Source organism: Hoplias malabaricus, chromosome 18, assembly GCF_029633855.1.
Source record: "Hoplias malabaricus isolate fHopMal1 chromosome 18, fHopMal1.hap1, whole genome shotgun sequence".
Taxonomy (NCBI): domain Eukaryota; kingdom Metazoa; phylum Chordata; class Actinopteri; order Characiformes; family Erythrinidae; genus Hoplias; species Hoplias malabaricus.
The window spans coordinates 7,411,553-7,433,085 of NC_089817.1; the positions used below are offsets into that span (position 1 = coordinate 7,411,553).

Sequence of the window (21,533 nt, forward strand, 5' to 3'; positions counted from 1 at the left end):
CCTTGTTTCCATGTGCAGCTTTATTGCCTTGTGACGTTTTGTCTTGTTTGGAACAGACAGTCACTGAAGTGTTGAACATACAACACCCTGAATTCCCTACATCTTTACAGTCTGCAAATAAATTATGTAATGTTGGACACACACAAGAGTCAAACCCACAATTCAAACACAGCAGACGTTTAAAGACACAGAGGATTAATTTACTCGGTAAGAACCCTTACAGTTCAGATAACAGCTCCAGTAGAAGCCACAATGAAAACATTTTACACACACAGCTCAAAACCTGGAACATAGAGCTGAATTATACTTCACACAGGTAGCTTCCCCATTCTCCAGTTCACGTGCCTGATTGTCAAGGCTGGGCTCCAGTGCCATGACTTAGATAAAAGCAGGTCTGGTTTTGCATGACCGGACAAGACCTGTTTTGTACGATGCTGCACTTTAAGATGGTTAGACAAGATAAGATTACAGGCAATGCGGAAATGTGCTGCTATAGGGCAAAATTTTAAAGCCATGACTCCGATGCTGTGTAAACCCAGCTCTAACAAACAGATGCTTTCTACTGTATTGTAGTTCACAAATTCTGTGCTTGTATAGGTCTATAGTAAGTGTAACCAACCAAAAACCATCTATTATTTTAGGAGTCAATGTGTTATTGGGTCCTATGGATAACAGACTAGTTATTTGTTTACCCAGACTCTTTAAATCAAAAGATGGGGACACCTCAGCTTTGAATTCACAAAAGACATCTCATTGACTATTGCTAGCTCTGGACCCTGACCCTTTTGACAATTAGGGGCCACGAACTGCTGCAGGACATGAAATGTGACTGGTCCTTTTGCATGCCAGCACAAGTCTGTCAATAGCCAACCAGAATTCAGAATTGCCAGCTTAACACAAAGTATCCGACTCTCCCTCAACTTGTGGCTGGGACTAACGTAACCCAAAGAAGCAGTGTCAACACAACCTGGAGGGGGCACCAGTCCATTGCAGGGTGACACATTCACTTGCCTATGGATACATGTAGTCAGTCAACCTACCATTGTGTTTAGGTCATGGGAGGAAACCCATCTGAACAAAGAGAGAACACAAACTCCAATCACCTGTGGCAGGGCTTAAACACACAACCCCAGGATACTGGAGCTGTGTGACAGTTTGCCATCGCTCCAGGTCTTTTTACTTGACATACACTGCTGTGGCTTGGGAGAATTTAATTACCCCCCTTCCCTCCTTTCCTGTCAATCCTGTTTTCCATTTCATTAGAATGACAGACAAAAAGATCCATCTGCTTGGCTGATGCAGTTAATATCACATCCATTCAATCATCTACACTCGGTGTTTGATTTTATTTTAACCTCTAAATTTGTAGTCTGTTTAGTCGTTTGTGCTAGCTCCCCCATTTAATTGAGCTGATTTTTTGCAGTTCTGCATTGTACATTGTTTTCACCATTTGTATTGTTGTGCATGTTCTGTTTAAGGCATTTTCCTTTGACTCTGCCACCAAGAGGCAAACTCTTGTAAAGTTCTGTTTACCTTGGAACATTTAACCTAAATCTCACAGCATTTGCCTCCCACATAGATGACTGTACAAATAAATACACAATGTTTGTTCAGATCATATACTTTATTTAAAAAGCTAATATTCAGTTGATGGATTCAGCTGCTTGGTCCTGTGGAAGAGAAAGATCAGAACACTTAAAGCTTAATCAGCAATAAACATGTCTAGTAATAACACACTGGAGAAAGTGGATACCTCCACTTCAGGGTTGTAGAGTTCATTGACAAAATTCTGAGGATGGACCTCAGGCTCCTTGTGGTCTTCAATGTCCTTCATGAGCGTCTCCTTGTCGATAGGCCGCCCCCTTGCAGCTTTCTCTCTTCTGCAAACAGAAGTGGAAATGAACAAGAGCACAAGCAAGAAACAACAAAAAATAAAAATTTCCAAGAACAGTTATTTGCACCAAAACAAGCAGTATACCTCATCTTCAAAACCACAGCAGCTGCAATTACAACTCCTATGACGAAGAGGACCGAAAGGACAACAGGAACACGATTGGTCCCTCCTTCCTGACAAAATGTTCCACTGTAGCCGTGCACACACTCGCATGCTGGTTCTCCTTCACGACTCACACACCGTCCTCTGCCATTACACAGCTTAGAGTCACAGGAATCCCCACCTAGTGTCTGTACCACCACCTTATCCTGAGGAGAGCCAGCAACTGCACCAGATCCTGGGGAGATAGGCTTGTGTTTGAAACCTGGCTCAGTCTTCATGTATGCACCTGTAAGTGTTTTTAATAAAGAGAGTTGAGGTTAGACATGTATTTTGTGGGGGAGTTTAAAAACAGGGATAATTTTACAAACTTGTAGAAATCAAACTTACAGTCCTCTTCATCAGAGCCATCATGGCAGTCTGGAAATCTGTCACAAAACTTGGTATTGGCCAGACACTCGCGTCCATTCCTGCATAGCTTAGCGCCTGTTGGGCACTCCGAACTGGACAAACACTGGGTCTTGTTGACAACGAGGTAGCCCTTTGTACAGTGGCATGTACGCCCCCCAGGATATGCCAGACAGAGCTGGGTGCAACCACCATTGTTTTCAGCACACAGGTTGGATCCTGGTTCCAAGAATGGATGGGACAATTAGTTTACAGTTTAATTTACAGTACAAAAACAGCAGTACACGTCCCTATGCAAAATGTATTAAGTGTACTTGCTTGACTAGTTCTACAGCTGACGTTGTGTATAGGTGTCAGGGAGGAACTGAGTGGGATGCAAAGTGAGGAAACAAAAGCCACAGAACAGCCAAAATTAACAGATGTAAACAGTGCGCCATAAAAAGTACCTTTCTGGCTATTTTCACCATACGCTTTCAACGCAACAACATTGGTCTGCACTTCAAACCACATCCGTTTAGGCTGGATACCATCACTGTACCACACTTGGTTTGTGCCTAAGAAATTAAAATGAAATGTTATCTGATAGAATTAAATATCACAAAAAACCCAAACAAACCCAATCACTTATGAATTCCTGCATATTTAAAAACCAGATTCAGTTGATGTTAAATACGCCACTCAAGTGTTACTGAGTTACTACAAACGGATAATACATTGTAATACTTTACTATTAATATCAGTTATTAGGACACGGTCGATTCTAATATTCAATTTTAGACATTGCAAACCATTGTTTCTATTACCAAAACAGAGTTGAGAAATCAGTGGCACTCCCCTTGAAAGTTGCACCAAACTAGATTTCTACCAGAAACTAGCAGTCTGAAAACACTTCAAAGAAAAGGCTACAGGTGAATGAGTGCAGCATCAGTGTAAACACACCACAATGCCATCTACTGGTATGACCAATAAACTGGTTTGAATCAGTGAGCAAAGAAAAACCTGTTCCATTTACCATTGTTGACAGTGACCCAGAAGAGGATACTCTCACTTCTAGTGAAAGCAACAATTAAGGGCGGTCCGGTTTTATATTCTCTGTAATTGGATCCATCAATGTCCAAAGAGGCAATAAATTCAGCAGCTGGAAGAGAAGAACGTGCACATATTCTGGTTAAGTATATACAAGCTATGGCTGCATTGTTTGGAAACTACAAATGTTGCAAGATCAATTTACGCAGAGTTTTGTGGAAACCAAATTCTTCCCCTCCTGGCTGAAAGTAATTCACCAGCCAAATCATACCTGCTTTGTGGGGGTCCTGACTACTGAAGAGCGGGGTGAAATTAGTATAAAGTATGCAGAGAAACAGGTGGAATACAGTCTGTAGTTGTAGTAATACAAAGTGCACCAGTATGGACTGATAAAATGGACAGTGAGTGTATGTAAGGTAGGTGTTCCTAAGCCGATGATTGTTCATTGTATAATTGTCTCGTCATAAGATTACATAACACACTGGCCATACTCCTGAATGGCTCCATGTATATCATTGCAAGGTTATACTTTGTGAAAGATACCACTAAACCATTGTTCTGAACCACAAACAACTTTCAAAACATTGCTGAACAAGCAGCAAAGTGAACAGACTCACCAATATCTGCCCAGTAAACAGTTAAGCCCTGGCTAGAGAACGTAAGGAACATGGGAATCTGTCCCTTTTTCCACAGTGTCATCTGGTTCTGGCCATTCATGGAGGCACAGTCCACACGTGGCAGGGTCTTACTGTTCTCCCGCCCCACAGCTGTGAAGCACATCCTTCCTGTTGCAGGGTGCAGCGCAATGGAGGTGGTGTCCTGGAGCTCAGCCTGCAGTACAATGGCAGTGTACTTCCAGCCAGGTGAGGAGACATAAAGCTGGGGCTTTTTGACGCTGCTCCAGTACAGATTGCGTGTAATCCAGTCCACAGCGAGAGCAGTCAATGTGTCCCCAGATAGCTGCATTGGACTGCCTTGAGGTTCAAGGCTTGTTTCTCCCAGTTTAAAACGAGAAACTGAGGCCTGGTTGGCATCTGCCAGGTACAGCATGTTGTCTCCAAGGACCAGGTCCATATCTGTAGCTTCGCTTATGCCAGGGAGAGCCATAGCACGGTGGTCAGGCCATTGCTTTAATCCATCCTTGCCATGGAGGCTTCTAGTGAAGATCTAAAGACAGTTTAGATCAGAATAAATCACTGTCACCAAAAATATTTCAAGATTAAACAGATAGCTGTGTTTGTACCTGAGTGAGCATAGAGGGAGTGAGTAGGAGGAGGAAAGAAGAGTCTTCAGGTGGGCTACAAGTGAATCCGTCCTTTCCCAGAAGCAGTCTGGGAGGGCAGCGACATACTGCTTGCAACTCTGGGTTCAACAGGCATACATGAGAACATTTCATGTTTTCACAGGTATTCGGCACCTTAGGCTGCATGAGTGGGTGGACAAGCTGAAAAATAAATAAAAAAAATAAAATAGTGACTCATAGAGCAAATTAAATTAAGCTTTACTGCTTAACTACACTCAGTGGGTGGGAAGTGGGAAGGGAAATAAATTAAATAAATAAAACTACAAAAACTCTGGTACATTTGTGGTCACTAAAAAGGTACAGGAGTGGTTAAAGTCAGTTATGTTCCCTAAAGGTACATTACATTCACTTCTCCAGAAGAGGTGAATACTTAAGGATTTCATTATAGAATGGTGTAAAATAGATGTCATGGAGATTCAACAAATTATAGAAGACAATTATGTTCCGAGTAAAAAGGTATGAATATATAACCTTAAGGGTTCCACCACTGAAAGCAAACTGTATCCCTATAGTGACTGTTAATCTGACAGTGTACAAACATTAGATGAAAATACTTACCTTAAGCCCATAAGGTTGACCAGGCCTTTTTAGAATTACTGTACTATTCCTGCCAGTGACTTTGTGAGCTCCATGAATAGCTTGTTTCTTTGTGTTTGACCAATACACCATGTCATTAAATACAGCCACCGAAAAAGGGCTGCGTGTTTCAGTCAGCTGCAACATCTTCACAAAAGGGGGGAGAAAAATAATTTAAACAGGGATTAAACTCAAGATTCAATGTGGTTTTTACAAGTCAAACGTAGCTGAATATCCCCCCCTCCTCCCAGATGGAGGAACATTAACCTTCAGAGCAATAACAATTCCCCACAGATCTTACATTTGGGATACTTCAAGGTGTTCTATAACACAAGGAAAATGTATAATTACCCGAACATCTTCTCCATCATATGTGGCTGAACCTATGCAATTTAGTTTTTCATCTGTCCAGTACATTCTGTCACGCAAAACGTCCACAGCTATAGCCACAGGCCAGCTCAGACCATGGCTTAGAACCACCTTCATCTGCGAGCCATCCATGCCAGCACGCTTGATCCGCGGCTCACTGCCAAGCTCGGACCACAGCATCAACCTGAAACATCATACAGCTCCATCAGAACACTGCAAACCATGGAAGCTGACAAGATCCATTCAACTGCAGAGACATACCCTTTCTGAGGCAGGAGCACTAGTGAGCGAGGCTGCTCTAGGTCTTCATCCAGAATTATTATGAAGTTCTGAGGCTTCACAACAACGCTGTCAATTCTCACAGCCAGAATCTGTCTAGCAACACCATCTACCCAGTACAGATTCCTCCCAACCCAATCAACAGCAATAGAGTCTGATTTCACACCTGTGCATGGACGAGTGGGGGAATAAAAATTATGACAACACCAACTTGAAAAACGTCATTTTCTGCATTAAAATTAAACCCAAAATGAACAAAAATTTTACCCTTCTTTCAATAAAGTAGTAATCAAATTAATTATACCTTTAACCAGTGTATTGATATGGCCTTTTTCTCCATGAACCACATAATTGATGCTCTTTTCCTCCAAACTGACCCAAAACAACTTATTTTCCACAGAGTCATAGTCCAGAGAAAAAATGGGCGTCTGGCCCGGGGGAATGAGTATCTGGAGGTTGCCACTACGCAGGTCTTTAAACAGAAGTTCATACTGCACTGCAGCCAAAATATGGGGTTCCTCTAAACTCCGCATGTTAAAAAACAGGACAAAGAAATCATAATCAGAATTACCTTCATTAGGCTTTGCTACAAAAAGCAATAAACAATAACAAATCTTAGAGCACTATACATAATTTAGCTTCCATCCAAAATTACAAGGACGTAGTACTGGAGGACCTGTGTAATTTTCATCAACTAGCTGAAACACCATGCGGTCTGACAGTCAATAAAGTGTGGTCTCTGCTTTTTGTACACGTTTAAGCCATTACATTTTGTAATTAACTACTGATGACTTGTGGCACGTACCTGGGCTCTTGCATGTACTGCCGTCTGGTTCCAGTATGAAACCAGGTTCACATTGGCACACATAAGAACCATGTGTGTTATGGCATTTGTGACTGCACACAGGAGGCTGAGTATTACACTCATCTAGATCGACACAGAATAAGCCAGACTGGAGCTGGAAGCCTGCCTGGCATCCACATTTCTGAGAGAATAAACAGAAGGAAATCTGCTGATTACTTCTCTTGGATACTAATCATGCTATAATTATTACTGTAATGAACTGCATATAATGTAAGAACACTACAATTTAAGCAGCATGGGAAATTACTAACAGCGCCTCGGGGAGTGTTAATACAGTAGTGTTCACACAGAGGCTTCTTCGAGCTGGAGCAGTTATTTCTGAGACACCCAAGTCCCTCATCAGAGCCATCCAGGCAGTTTGTAACTCCGTTACAAACCAGTTCAGGATCCACACACTCCCCATTCACACATTGGAAAAGCTGAGTGGGGCATTTCACATTTTCACCTGGACAAAAGAGTTTATTTTCTGTAAGTATATTATCACAGATTCTTGAATAATACAGCACAATGCTGGTCTTTGAAAATGTAGCAAATGAGGCTAATGGATGATGCATTATATTAATGTGGACATTCTGATAAAGTGCTTCAAAGCACAGTTTTGTGGTAGAGGGAGAAATGGAAAATTTACTCACATCCAGCCTCATCGCTTTGGTCTTTACAGTCCTTAGTGCCATCACACTTCCAAGAAATGGGAATGCACTCGTTTTTAGATACACAGGTCCACTGGAAATCTCCACATTGTAATGTGGAAGCCTTGCAGTTCTAGAAAGTTATTTCAAACAGATTTAGCACAGCTACTTGAAAGAGGAGTTATGAAAAATAGGATTTTCCCCAGACACAACTACAACCAATTTAAGACTATCCATACATGAACATGAGCTAAAGCAAGTCGAAACCCTAATAAAGATTTACTTAAACGGTGCAACAAGGCAAATCTGCCTTCACCTTTTCATCAGAACCATCAGGGCAGTCCTTATGCCCATCACAGCGCCACTCCTTCAGCAGGCATTCATGGCTGTTAGGACAACGGTCCTCCAGGGGGCAGTGTGGAGGTTTACGACAGCCCTTTTCATCAGAATGATCATCGCAGTCTGCGTGCCCATCACAGTGGAGCCTTGTAGACACACACTGGCCATTTACACACTGAAACTGCCCGCTTTGGCATGGCTCTGGAGCTGAGAAAAGAGATTTACAAGTACATTATGGACACAAGTAGTCAGTTTTAATTCAAATGTTTTTAAAAACAAAAAACACTCGTAAGAGAGTATTTTATAGAAGAGGAAACCAAAATTCAACCAGGTTAAGGTACTCAAACAAGACTTCTTTAACTTACCACAGCCAACCTCATCTGTGCCATCAAAGCAATCCCTCTCTCCATCACAGATGAACGATTTAGGCAGGCAGCGGGTTCGGTCATCACAGGGATGGTGGCAATCCGCAGAGCGTGCAAAACAGTTCATTTCATCAGAACGATCCTGACACTGAGGAGTCCCATCACACACTTGCTTCATATCTATACACTTCTTCCCATGAGCACACTGAAAACGTCCTGGTGGGTTACAATACAAGAGAAGTATATGCGACATAAACAAATGCTTTAAGGATGTTAGTGTCACTCTAGATACTTTAATATTCCAGTGAGATTAATTAAATCTTGCTTTTTTCTGCTGAGACTATTTTGGTCATGACCAAAAAATATCAACTTCTGGTGACTTCAGAGCTTCGATTTACTGATCATGGGAGTCAACATTCTGTTTTCATTCCTGAGTGCAAAGAAACAAGCGCTGAAAAACTCTTCTCCTTACCTTTTTTACACTGTCGTTCACAGTCTTTCTCATCTGAACCATCCTTGCAATCCTTCTCTCCATCACAGACATGACTGTAAAGGATACAGTCAGATCCATCCCTACATGGCTTGAAGCCTAAACGGCACTTGAGGGTCGAAGCTCCTGCAGCTACATGTTCACTCTTAACTAGTTTTAAACATTCAGAAATTAGAAACACAGTAATGTATTTTAATACGCAAAATATTTTTGTAAACAGAACATACAGCAGTTCGTTTCATCAGAGCCATCTCTACAGTCCATTCTTCCATCACAGAACTGCTTTTTGGTCAAACACATCGTCCCATCAACACAGCGCAGAGGACAAGCAGGACACTGCAGTTCATCGGAACCATCGGGGCAGTCAGACTGGCCATCACACACTAAAGCCTGCTCTATACACTTCCTCCTGTCCTTGCAGAGAAAGTTGCCTATACACACAAACACCTTTGTTACAAACAATAGCAGGGTTACACAGATGTAGTAAGATTAGAAGTGGACTATCACGTATTACCTGGATCTGAACAGGCATGTAAACAGAAGCGCTCATCAGATCCATCAGGACAGTCTGATTTTCCATCACACAGCTGAGACTGACTGACACACACCGATGTACCGTCACACAACACAGAAGGATGGCGACACCATTTTTCAGGGAAGGGTTTATAAGACGGTAGTTTTGTTGTAGGAGCTGGAGAAAAGTTTAAAATGTTATTTAAACAAGGATTATAATTAATTGATTGGGCCAATGAATAGTTATGCTTCACTCTTAAGGTGAAGACTTCAGGTATAAATTGTATTTTCTACATTCAGACTACCCTTAAGTTGTAGTAAAGGTGCAAAGCACAACATTTGAGCAATTCCATAATTTGGTTTACTCTATTCATGCCCATTTATAACACTCACGACAGTCTGCTTCATCAGTGCCATCTGCACAGTCTCTCTCCCCATCACACAGGAAGCTCTCAGGAATGCAGCGGGTCTTATTGTCACAGTGATGGTGGCAGTTCTCAGAGCGGACAAAGCAGTTCATTTCATCAGAGCGATCCTGACACTGAGGAGTCCCATCACACACCAGCTTCTTGTCTATACACTTTCGTCCATGAGCACAGTGGAACTGATCTGGAAAGATAATGAGATTAAGTACAGCAGCCTTAAACAGCTAGTATAGCACAGCAGATGAGACAGCTGCCTTCTATGCTAATGACTTTAGCGCAACTTCCCACCTCCAAAGCCAACACTATACAAATAAGTCCCTAGTCCTGAGGCAAGATCTAAGATAACACTGCATTTGCTGCACCAGTGACAGGACAAACTTACAAATTGCTCTGGGTAAGAGCATCAGACAAATACCTAGTACAACAAGGGGCTATTTACCTGGTGGACATTGGTGCTGACATTCTTCTTCATCAGATCCATCCTTACAGTCCACCTCACCATCACACACATGACTATGTAGGACACAGTCACTGCCGTCTTTACAGGGCTTTGAGCCCAAACGGCATCTCAATGGAGCTGGTCTGCTGGTCTCTGGAGCAACAGTGGGGCAACCCACCTCATCAGAGCCATCAGCACAGTCACTGCGTCCATTACATACAAGAGACCTCTCAACACATTTCCTCCTGTCTTTACACATGAAGTCACCTAGATTTGATGAACAAAAACTCAATAAAGACTCTGATATAAAGTTGAAAACCCATCCATATTATAGTTTATTTAAAAAAAACCCATCCCCCATTACCTATGTTTTGGCATCTTTTGAGACATGACTCTTCATCAAATCCATCTGGGCAGTCACGCCTTCCATCACACACCTGAGCAGCAGAGATGCACAATTTTCCCCCTCGACATAACACCGAGGGTCTACTACAGCTTATGACCTGGGTAGGGTAGCCTGGAATAAGATAAATATTTTAAATTATAAACAATGAAAGGTGCAGCAACTTACAAAATTAAGATGTTTGAGTCAATTATTAAAGACTGCTACTAATCAGACTTGTAAAGAGTCATTGCTGCTATGAACAGAGATTCAGACACATCTGTGAACCTGTGGTTCCCAAGGGAAGGGACATTAACAAATTACCACACTAAATATTTTGAGATTACACAGACCTTGTCACAAACCTGTTTTTTAGCCCTGATTTTACTTTTGAACTTTAATGGCCTAGTTTTTATTCAACTGATTTAAAAATTACCACAGTCTGCTTCATCAGTGCCATCCATACAGTCTCTCTCCCCGTCACAAAGGAAATTTTCTGGCACACAGCGGGTTTTATTGTCACAGTGATGGCTGCAGCTTTTGGTGCGTGTGAAGCAGTCCATTTCGTCAGAGCGATCCTGACACTGAGGCTTACCATCACACACAAGCTTAGAATCAATACATTTCCTTCCATGAGCACATTGAAATTGCCCTGAAAGGGGGGAGAGAAAAAAGAATTTGTGATTGACCGAACTATTAAAAAAGAAGGGTGTGGGACAGGAGAACCCAGGATGATTTTCCTCCTTACCTGCTCGGCAGATATCATCACACCCCTCTTCATCAGATCCATCTTTACAGTCAATTTCCCCATCACACACGTGGCTGTACAGAACACAATCACTGCCATCCTTACAGGGCTTCAAACCCAATCGGCATTTCAAAGGAGCTGCAAACGAGATTGTGTCCACAGCAACAGTTGGACAGCCCACTTCATCAGAGCCATCAGTGCAGTGAAAATGGCCATCACAGACCTGGTTCATGTCAACACACTTCCGTCTATCCTTACAGAGGAAGTCTCCTGGCATGTAGAAATTAAAACAATAGGTTGAGGCAGATTCAGTTTGTTTTAAGTATGTATTTTGGTAGCAATACTTGAATTGAACCTTACCATAAGGACAGCTCTTAATACAGGGTCTCTCATCAGAGCCATCAGGACAATCCTTTCTCCCGTCACAGAGTTGTTTCTGGGAGATACACTGCAAGCTTCCAAGGCAGGGTATGTCTGGGCTTTTGCAATGTGAAAATGCAGCAGGATTCCCTATGAAAATTAAGGAAAGGGAAATTTGCTAAATTCAATTCTGCAAAAATTCCATAATAGTTCAAAGATGCAAATATAATTGCCTTACCACAGTCCAATTCATCAGACCCATCCCAGCAGTCCTTCATCCCATTGCAGACAAAGACCTCAGGAATACAGCGACTGTTTTGGTCACATCGCAGTGCACAGCTCCTTGTAGCTTCCCAACAGTTCAATTCATCAGAGCCATCCTGACACTGAGGAGTCCCATCACACACCTGCTTTCTTTCTATACACTTTTTACCTCGAACACACTGAAACTGACCTGAGAGAAAATTGCAGTCAACATTAAAGCTCACCTAATGAATATTTAAAGACTGAATAATAAATCAAACTGCTTATTAAAAGAAACGTTCCAGTTTTCAGGCATAAAAATCAGGCCAGAAAAAAGCCTCCGTTTTCACTCAGTATTGACTTGAAAGGGAAACCATTTAAAGGTGCTAAAATTTTGAAATTGATTTTGCATGTCAAACATCCAAGAAATTAAAAATCATGTTCTGATCATAATAAAACACCTGGATTACACTGTAGGTCACATCCCTCTTCATCAGATCCATCCTTACAGTCAGTTTCTCCATCACACACATGATCTAACAGGACACAGTCACTGCTGTCATTGCAGAGTTTTGAACCCAAACGGCATCTCAAAGGAGCTGTGATCTTTGTAGCAATAGTGGGGCAATCCATCTCCTCAGAGCCATCAGCACAGTCAGGGTTTCCATCACAGACAAGAGATCGTTCAATGCATATTCTTCTGTCCTTGCAAAGGAAGTCACCTGGCAAATTGAAGCAAAACTTGTTAAACAGTTCTGGGAGAAACAAACCAGGTATGAATTCTCAAACTCTGTCACATTACCCATTTTTGGACATGAATTTAGACATGACTTTTCATCAGAGCCATCAGGGCAGTCCATCTTTCCATCACAACGCAGAGTCTGGGAGATGCATATTGATGTTCCTTCACACAACACAGAGGGACTTTTACAGACTGCAGCCCTGGCTGGCAAGAGAGTGGTGCCATCAGAGGGTCCTTCATCCATGACCTTTGCCTTATTTTTTACTGAAAAGAAAGAAATTAGCCTTAGACAACAATAATTTCACAGTCACACGATTGTTTGGTGGTTTTCTCGGTTCAAAAATGGCCAAGCTATTGTATTAAGTGTTTTCAAACCTGGGACATTTGTCCCAACACCCATTCCAATAGGAAATAAGGCACATGTAAAATGCGGCAATAAAATACTGCCTGAAGGTTAGATTTCCAGTTTTCATTCCTGCAGTGAAAAATGCAAGAGCCCAGAAACACATGCTACCTTCCTAAAAAATGAATGCATCTGAACATTTTAATAAAGCATAATGATCTCACAATCCCAGCTTGTGTTTATTGCAACACTCACAACAATCTGCTTCATCAGTGCCATCTGCACAGTCTCTCTGCCCATCACACAGGAAGCTTTCTGGAATACAGCGAGTCTTATCACAGTGGTAGCTGCAGCAGTTTATTTCATCAGACTGATCCTGACAATGAGGAGTTCCATCACACACTTTCTTCCTGTCTATACACAGCTTCCCGTTTGCACACTGAAATTGATCTGATGGTTACAGAGAAACATTTAAAATGCAAGAAACAGCAGCAATGCAGGAAACATGCATAGTGAGATAAGGTTTTGCTGACCAAATAAGGTTAAGTTTAATGGTTAAGTCACCCAAATCTTTCCTGTAAATACACTCAACACTTATACAATGACATTTAAAGTCATCGTCTCAATGTGGCTCAATATTCCTAATATGTTATACACATATAAATATTTTATAAACATGCAGATCAATTATAAACATTATTTTTGTTAAAACCTGAAAAGGAATTTTACAGCACAGAGCCACATCAACAGCTTGGCATGCCCCTAAAGACATGGATGGGGTCTGAGAGAGTTAATGTTTTGAGGATATTTATAGAAAATTACACTTTAAGCATGCCATTGCAAACAATGTTTTGAAAAATCTAATTATCTATAAATCAACACTCACTGAAGGCTAAAATTTAACTACCACTAATGAGATCCATTGCTAACCTTTTTTACATTTGCGTTCACAGCTACTTTCATCTGAGCCATACTTGCAGTCAGTCTCTCCATCACACACATGACTGAGGAGGACACAATCACTTCCATCTGAGCATGGTTTGAAACCAAGAGGACACTTCCTGGGACTCTGTTCTGTGTTGACTGTAACACATTAATTCACAAGTTAAGAAACGGTGATTACACTCGTTCCAAATAATGATTTACATTTTCTAAAACAAAACGTACAGCAGTCCCTTTCATCTGAGCCATCTCTACAGTCCATTTTTCCATCACAGAATTGCTGGCTGGTCAGACACACTGTCCCATCATCACAGTGCAGAGGACAAGTCGGACAAGGGAACTCGTCGGAACCATCTGGACAGTCTGGGCGACCATCACACACCAACACCTGTTCTATACACTTCCTTTTGTTCTTGCACATGAAGTGTCCTACACAAAGACAGTCTCCAGTTACAAACCACATATGAAATGGAAGAGAGATGTACTGTAGTCAAACTTTACCTGGATCTGAGCAGGTATGTAAACAGAAGAGCTCATCAAATCCGTCAGGACAATCCAACTGTCCATCACACAGCTGAGACTGATTTACACAGAGCGATGTGCCTTCACACAGCAATAATGGACTTTTACAGCTTATTACTGTAGGTGGTTTATCTGGAGGAGCTAAAGTTTCAGCAGCTGGGGGAGAGGGGTGAATAGCATTAATGGAATATCTGATCAATATTTAAAAAAACCAATATAATCAGATCCCGTTTTGATCAATACACTCACGACAGTCTCTTTCATCAGTGCCATCTGCACAGTCCCTCTCTCCATCACACAGGAAGTTTTCAGGAATGCAGCGGGTCTTATTGTCACAGTGATGGCTGCAGCTATCGGAGCGTGTAAAGCAGTTCATTTCATCAGAGCGATCCTGACACTGAGGCGTCCCATCACACACCTGCTTCTTGTCTATACACTTTCGTCCATGAGCACAGTGGAACTGATCTAAAAGTTAAATAAATAAATAACCCACACACATACCAACACTGCTTTAAGTCAACATGCACATTGGACCTTGCCTATAAATTATGGAAGCCGTCCTAGGATAGAGATTATATAGGAACACAAATTGCAAGTGCTATGAAACTGTACTAAGCCTGTTGAATTTAACAGACCTCTGTTCACATTAGTGTATAGTTATGTTGACTAAGTTGCTGAAACTGAAGCTCTACAATGTTGTCCACATGTCTACCTTTTTTACATTTGCGCTCACAGTTCCTCTCATCTGACCCATCCCTGCAGTCTTTCTCTCCGTCACACACATGGCTGCTGAGAATACAGTCGCTTCCATCCCTGCACGGTTTGAAGCCAAAACGGCACTTGAGGGATTGAGCTTTGGACCCTTTGCGCCCTCTGCTGTCTAGATGGGAGAAGGGAGGATGCTTAAAAATTAAACCCCCAGCCAGAGCAATCTTTTTACTGTTTGTGTTAAAGTAAAACTTGTATTAAACAAACACTGAAACCTACAGCAGTCTGTTTCATCTGAGCCATCTCTACAGTCCATTTTTCCATCACAGAATTGCTGGCTGGTCAGACACACTGTCCCATCATCACAGTGCAGAGGACAAGTCAGACAAGGGAACTCATCTGAACCATCTGGACAGTCAGGGCGACCATCACACACCAACACCCGCTCTATACACTTCCTTTTGTTCTTACACAAGTAGTGTCCTACAAGATGAACAGTTTCTAGTTACAAAAATCAGAAGAGAGAAGCCTTCCAATTATAAAATTGTGGACTTTTCCCACCTGGCCTTCAGCCTTTTGATGAAACCCTAGCGTTACATTAAATGCCTTTAAAAGTATTAAAAGTACAAGCCTATATTAAGATGAACAGCCATTTTATTCTTGATTTTTAGCTGCTCCACATTGATACCCCAGAAACACTACACATTACCTGGATCCAAGCAGGCATGTAAACAAAATAGCTCATCAAATCCATCAGGACAGTCCAAATTTCCATCACACAGCTGAGACTGACTGACACACACTGATGTGCCCTCACACAACACAGATGGGCTCACACAGCCTCCATCAGTAGAGGGCTTATCTGAAGGGGCTACAGTAGCTGAAGCTGAAAAAAAAAATAAATAAAACAAGAAATCAATGCAGCACAAGATACTATGTCCAATTTTAAGTTAGCAGGCATCCATTAAAATACTCACGACAGTCTGCTTCATCAGTGCCGTCTACACAGTCTCTCTCCCCATCACACAGGAAGCTCTCAGGAATGCAGCGGGTCTTATTGTCACAGTGATGGCGGCAGTTCTCAGAGCGGACAAAGCAGTTCATTTCATCAGAGCGGTCCTGACACTGAGGAGTCCCATCACACACCTGCTTCTTGTCTATACACTTTCGTCCATGAGCACAGTGGAACTGATCTAAAGAAATATTACCAATTTTGTAGTACCTGATGTGCATAACCTTTACAAACAGTTATTAGCGCCAATACTGGATCACTAACCTGATCTGCACTGACGTTCACATTCCTCTTCATCAGATCCATCCTTACAGTCCACCTCTCCGTCACACACATGACTAAGGAGAACACAGTCACTGCCGTCTTTACAGGGCTTTGAGCCCAAACGGCACCTTAAGGGGCCTGGCTGGCTGATCTTCGAAACAGGGCAGCCCACTTCATCAGAACCATCAGGACAGTCGAGCCGTCCATTACAGACAAGATCACTCTTAATGCACTTTGTTCTGTCCTTGCAGAAGTAGTCTCCTAGATGAAAAAAGATTCAATAAAAGCTACAACACAAGCACATTATTTCAACTGAATGAGAATATATTGTTTTTCATACTCGTGTTTATGAAAAATTCTGGCATTGAACATAGCAAGTCTTTCCATCTGTCTTTGTAAGCTGACGGTTTACTCAAAGCTGTAATCATTATATTTATTTACAACCTAAGCCAGAAAAATCTTTACCCTACTGCCCCAGAATTGTTCAGCCATCAATGCTGATCACCTGCTTCAGTAAGGTATCAGTGCTTCATATTTACCTTCTTTGCAGCCATTTTCACACAACGTTTCATCAGATCCATCTGGACAATCTTTCTTTCCATCACACAGCAGGGTCTGAGAGATGCATAATGATGTTCCTCTACACAAGTGGCTTCTACAGGCAGTTTGAGGAGGAGACACCTTCACAAAGGCTTCATCTTGGAAGGAGAAAGATTCAGACTATTATTTCGGAAACTAAAACGTAAACTTAACATTTGATATATTTTTATAATTTCCGCATGTTTCAAACCTAATTCGCCCCACTCTACCAGCAGGTTACTAAATTTCAAACAATGCATGGACTTGAACTTCAAAAAAAGTCCATTTTGGCTACAGAAACCCGACAGTTTAAGCAGGCATCTGGGTGCAGATTTACACTACAGCTATGTGCTTGCCTTAAAGTAAATAAATCATTTCCAATACGATTACTGAACTTAATAAATTAGCAAAACCTGACTATACTGACCTTGTTTCACCTCTTTTACAGCTACAGTTATTCCCACGACACCATTTTCCACCGCAAATGAACCAACACGTGCCCCATCTTTTCGGTTCCATAGTGTGAGGACGTCATTGACCATGGACACCAAGTACGGCTCATAGGCAGCTACAATCAAGCCAGGAATAGTCCACTCATTACTAGCGGAGTATTTTCTCATCTTTAGAAGGCTCAATACCTGCAACTCTGAAAGAGTAAGAGATACTGTGTGATCAGGAGGCAGGATGAACATCCAATATAAAAACATATGCAAGACCTAGAAACAAATGACACAAACCATTTTGAAATATCCAAGTGAAGATGTTTGCTTTCCTGTCCAGCGCAATTTGGTTTACACTCTTCTCCTCAAAGCTGTATATGGCCTTTGCACTGCCACCCATCAGACCTAGCTTCATTTTGATAATCTGACCATTCTCCAGCCAGTACATCTGGCCACGTTGCCAGTCCACAAAAAAGTCTGTGATCTCTTCACTAGCCTGGTACAGCTGCTTGGAGATGCTTTGTTCAGGCAGGATAACATGGGTGACTCCGATACTGAGCTCATCACAGGACACCCAGTACAAGTTTCCAGTTTTCTGGTCAACTTTAACAGTGCATGCTAAAAGAAGCATATAGTACAGTTATTAAAGTGAACATGACTAAAAGAATGAAGACAAATTACTAATAGCAGGTGGGCTACATACCAGGCTTCATAGTTGGAATATACTCTGAACGATCTTCATTGAGCACTCTAGCCTTCATATGGCCTGTGCCATTTGTCCAAATCACCCATCCCCTTTTCCAGTCCAAGTCAAAAGACTGAATGTCTTCATCAGTGGAGAAGATGAAAGACTTTACAGGACTTTCTGTAGCATACTCCAATGTGTAAACGGATGAAGATGTTGCATATGCAAGTTTAAAATCTATCAGATTTGTAAAAGAGGGGAAAAGGGAGGGGAAAAAACATATTAGCCTAATTTTCTTCTGAGTACAGAGACGCCAGCAAGCTTACACCATTTCAAATCACATACTTTCACATGAACCTCCGGCCACCGGAAGCTTCCCTTCAGGACAAGAGCAAGTGAAACTGCCACGACTGATCAAAGAGGGCAAGCAGAGCTGGCAGTCTGACTTTCTACAGGGAGAAGAACCTAAAGCACAGAAATGTATAACGCAAAGCATTACAAATTGTATCACAATAATAAATGAGAAAATTGACAAGCACCATTTACCTCGTGGCTGCTGGAGTTCATGGTAGACTGTTAGGGCAGACAAGGATGCTTTAAGAACAAAACTCTTCTGGCCAGGTTGGGTTTGAGGAGCTTGCCACAGACGCTTGTCATCAGCCCAGTAAAACCAGCCATTGAACACAGCCAAGCTTTCCACTGTGCGTCCTTTAAAGAATGCTTGAAAGGTGTGACGTCCTTTGCCATCCACTTTCACCGTCTCAACTGACTACAATATTAAAGTATTGCATTATTTACTTTTTGTACATGTCTCACAAAAAAAAATGAAACAAACAATATTTAAAAATCATAAACCCTAGGTTATATGGCTTTGTTTACTCATTTCTTTATCGAATAACTGGTTAACACCATTAAGAACCTAATTCTTAAATGAACCAAACGAAACTGAGCTAGCACTGGTACAACGTTCAACAATAATGTGGAGCACTCAAGCTCTTACCATCTTGAAATCACTTATCCAATACAATCTCCTGGCTGCCACGTCCAAAGTAAGGCTTCTTGGCAACTGAGCAGTTACAACAACCACAGTTGTGCGCAAGGAGGCGTCCATGCCAGACTTTTCAATGGTCATTTCATCATTCGAGCCTTTGTTTATCCAAAACATGGTACTACAATAGAACAAAGATGATGCATTGCTACAGGAAAAAAAATGAATTGGTAAATGAATTAGATACATTGAAAATACATACTTCTCAGCTGGCAGAAGGACCAAATCTGTTGGGTCAGTATCCTTGGATGTGACCAAACCTACTGCACTACCGTCAGAAGATCCAGTGAAAATGCTTTTTAGTCTGGGGTTGGTCCAGTAAAGTTGTCCAGTAAGCCAGTCAACAGCTAGACTTTTAATCCCATTATGTCCTGAGAAGAAAAAAGGGGGGCAATACACAAGGGTGAAGCATTTAACATGTAAAAGCACAGCATAAAATGAGTTGTTTCACGATGTGCAGTCAGGGTTTCTTTGAACGTGAAAGTCCCAGGTCAATTACACCTCACCCAGCTAACCTGAATAAAGCACTCCACTCTTCTGATTTTCAGCCTTATAGATGTTACCATTTCCATCAGCCCAGTAAAAGAGATTCCTCACAAGATCAAAGGCCAAGGTTACAGGGTCACTGTCAGCCACAAAAAGGATCTTGTATGCCCTGTCATTTACACCGACTAATCCAACAAGGCCCTTCTTGGTTGTTAGAAGTCTGGTGACATTTCCTTAAAAAAAAAAAAAAATCATCATCAATTGCCACACATTGTAAAACAGTTTGGTGAATAAAATACACAAAATACTTAGTCCTGAGAATGTACCTTGTGCTTGGCATACATTACCACCCTGAAGTGTAAAACCCGAGGCACATCGACACTGAAAAGATCCTTTAGTATTGATACACGTGTGCATGCAGGGCCCGTAGGGCTGAGCACACTCATCGACATCTACAGAAAATAAAAATTAAAACTGCACTAAGGGTTTTTTGAACACAATATGAACCCCTCTGTCATAGTTTCAATATGTCACAGCAGTATTAAGTCTATGCCTACCTTCACACTTGGCCCCATTTGGAGAGAGCTTCAGGCCACTAGGACAAGAACACAACGCTCCCCAAAGCTGGTCAGTGCATTTGTGACTGCAACCACCATTTTTAACTTCACATGTTTTACCTAAAAGTAGGTCAAAACAAGTTAAGACATATTTTAAAAAAGTACCAAAGGAAGCCTTACAAAGCTTCATCCTACAAGTCAAAATAGAATATAAAAAATCCAGACATACCACAAGTTACAGGCTCATCCCTCCCATCAGAGCACTGGGCAACTCCATCACATCTCTCTCTCAGGGCGAGACATATCCCATTTGGGCAGCGCACATTCAGATCTCCACAAGACCCTAACATGTTCATCACAATGTAATGTTATTGTTTCATTCAATACCAACTGTTGTACATCAGGAAAAAAGACTGTCAACAGGTTCTACAGCAGCTCACCACAACCATCTTCATCTGAGCCATCGCTGCAGTCATTCACTCCGTTACAGCGGAGATCTTGTGGGATGCAGATCCTGTTTCTGCATGCCCAGTCATTCACAAGGCAGCCTGAAGTTTGGTTACAGCCGAGCTCATCTGATCTGTCGAGGCACTGGGGAAATCCATCACAGACCTGTGCCTTTTGCACACACATACTGGCATCAGCACACTTAAACCCCCCCTGTGGGCAAGCTGCAGGAACAAAGATAAAAGGACACAAACAAATAGGCTTGTGTGTTTAAAACATTTATTTTAAAAGTGCTAGCTCTTCAGATAATATTAGCCTGCTTTTACAATTTAGCTGAGGACACAAATACTTCGTGCTAGTGACCAATGACCTAAAGAAGAAATGAACCAAAAAAGGCATATAACTAAATAAAATAAAGTAATAATAATAATAAAAAAAACCGTACAGCAATCCATCTCATCTGACCCGTCCAGACAGTCTCCACCTCCGTCGCAGCGCCATTTTCTGGGAACACACTGGCCGTCATCACACTGCCAGCGTCCACTGCCACATTTCTGAGCAACACCTGGAACATATTGAACTTCCTCTGCCACATCAAAATGGCATTTAACGTCATAATTATTTTTAAAAATATTTAACGTGGCGTAACATTGAGCACTTAGCATAAAAACGCTGCTACGTTGGGACTAGAAACGACTGAATAAAACTGCTACTGGGATTTGAAGGAAACGTATGCTATAAAATGTGAGGAGAAATTCTAAGAAAGATAGCAGGTCACACAAACGAAGAGCTTTATATTTGAGAATATGTCCACCACACGTCTGGCTTAAATTAACTTTGGAAAACTGTGGTGAAATTAACTCTTACCTGTTGCTAAAATAATACTCAAAACTGCAGTCACAACAGAGAATTGCAGCAAGGCCATGGCCTCCACGACCAACCGTTTAGGCCAACTGCCAAGCAACCAATCAGAAAGAGATTTATTTACTCTTGACGTCATCAACCG

The 21,533-nt window shown here is 41.7% G+C and overlaps 1 protein-coding gene across 1 annotated transcript; it reads right to left on the reverse strand.

Moving 5' to 3' along the window:
- Window positions 1-1,605: 1,605 nt before the first annotated feature.
- On the reverse strand, window positions 1,606-21,491 carry si:dkey-88l16.3 (prolow-density lipoprotein receptor-related protein 1). Its single transcript, XM_066651752.1, has 54 exons — window positions 21,395-21,491; window positions 20,973-21,092; window positions 20,521-20,751; window positions 20,310-20,423; window positions 20,081-20,200; window positions 19,850-19,975; window positions 19,553-19,756; window positions 19,240-19,408; window positions 18,990-19,158; window positions 18,536-18,758; window positions 18,335-18,454; window positions 18,008-18,226; window positions 17,602-17,922; window positions 17,292-17,510; window positions 16,825-16,983; window positions 16,286-16,546; window positions 15,987-16,202; window positions 15,719-15,895; window positions 15,289-15,492; window positions 15,014-15,181; window positions 14,551-14,766; window positions 14,281-14,457; window positions 14,005-14,208; window positions 13,768-13,920; window positions 13,093-13,287; window positions 12,555-12,758; window positions 12,214-12,474; window positions 11,748-11,963; window positions 11,510-11,659; window positions 11,150-11,419; window positions 10,838-11,053; window positions 10,384-10,536; window positions 10,020-10,286; window positions 9,549-9,764; window positions 9,157-9,333; window positions 8,870-9,073; window positions 8,625-8,792; window positions 8,153-8,368; window positions 7,765-7,994; window positions 7,452-7,581; window positions 7,071-7,264; window positions 6,760-6,940; window positions 6,259-6,474; window positions 5,937-6,120; window positions 5,658-5,859; window positions 5,289-5,453; window positions 4,671-4,871; window positions 4,045-4,594; window positions 3,414-3,539; window positions 2,848-2,955; window positions 2,384-2,620; window positions 1,979-2,282; window positions 1,754-1,880; window positions 1,606-1,670 (listed from the first exon to the last, which is right to left on the reverse strand). The coding sequence occupies exons 1-54, from the start codon at window positions 21,450-21,452 to the stop codon at window positions 1,644-1,646; spliced, it is 10,443 nt and encodes a 3,480-aa protein (XP_066507849.1). The 5' UTR covers window positions 21,453-21,491; the 3' UTR covers window positions 1,606-1,643.
- Between the last annotated feature and the right edge of the window lie 42 nt (window positions 21,492-21,533).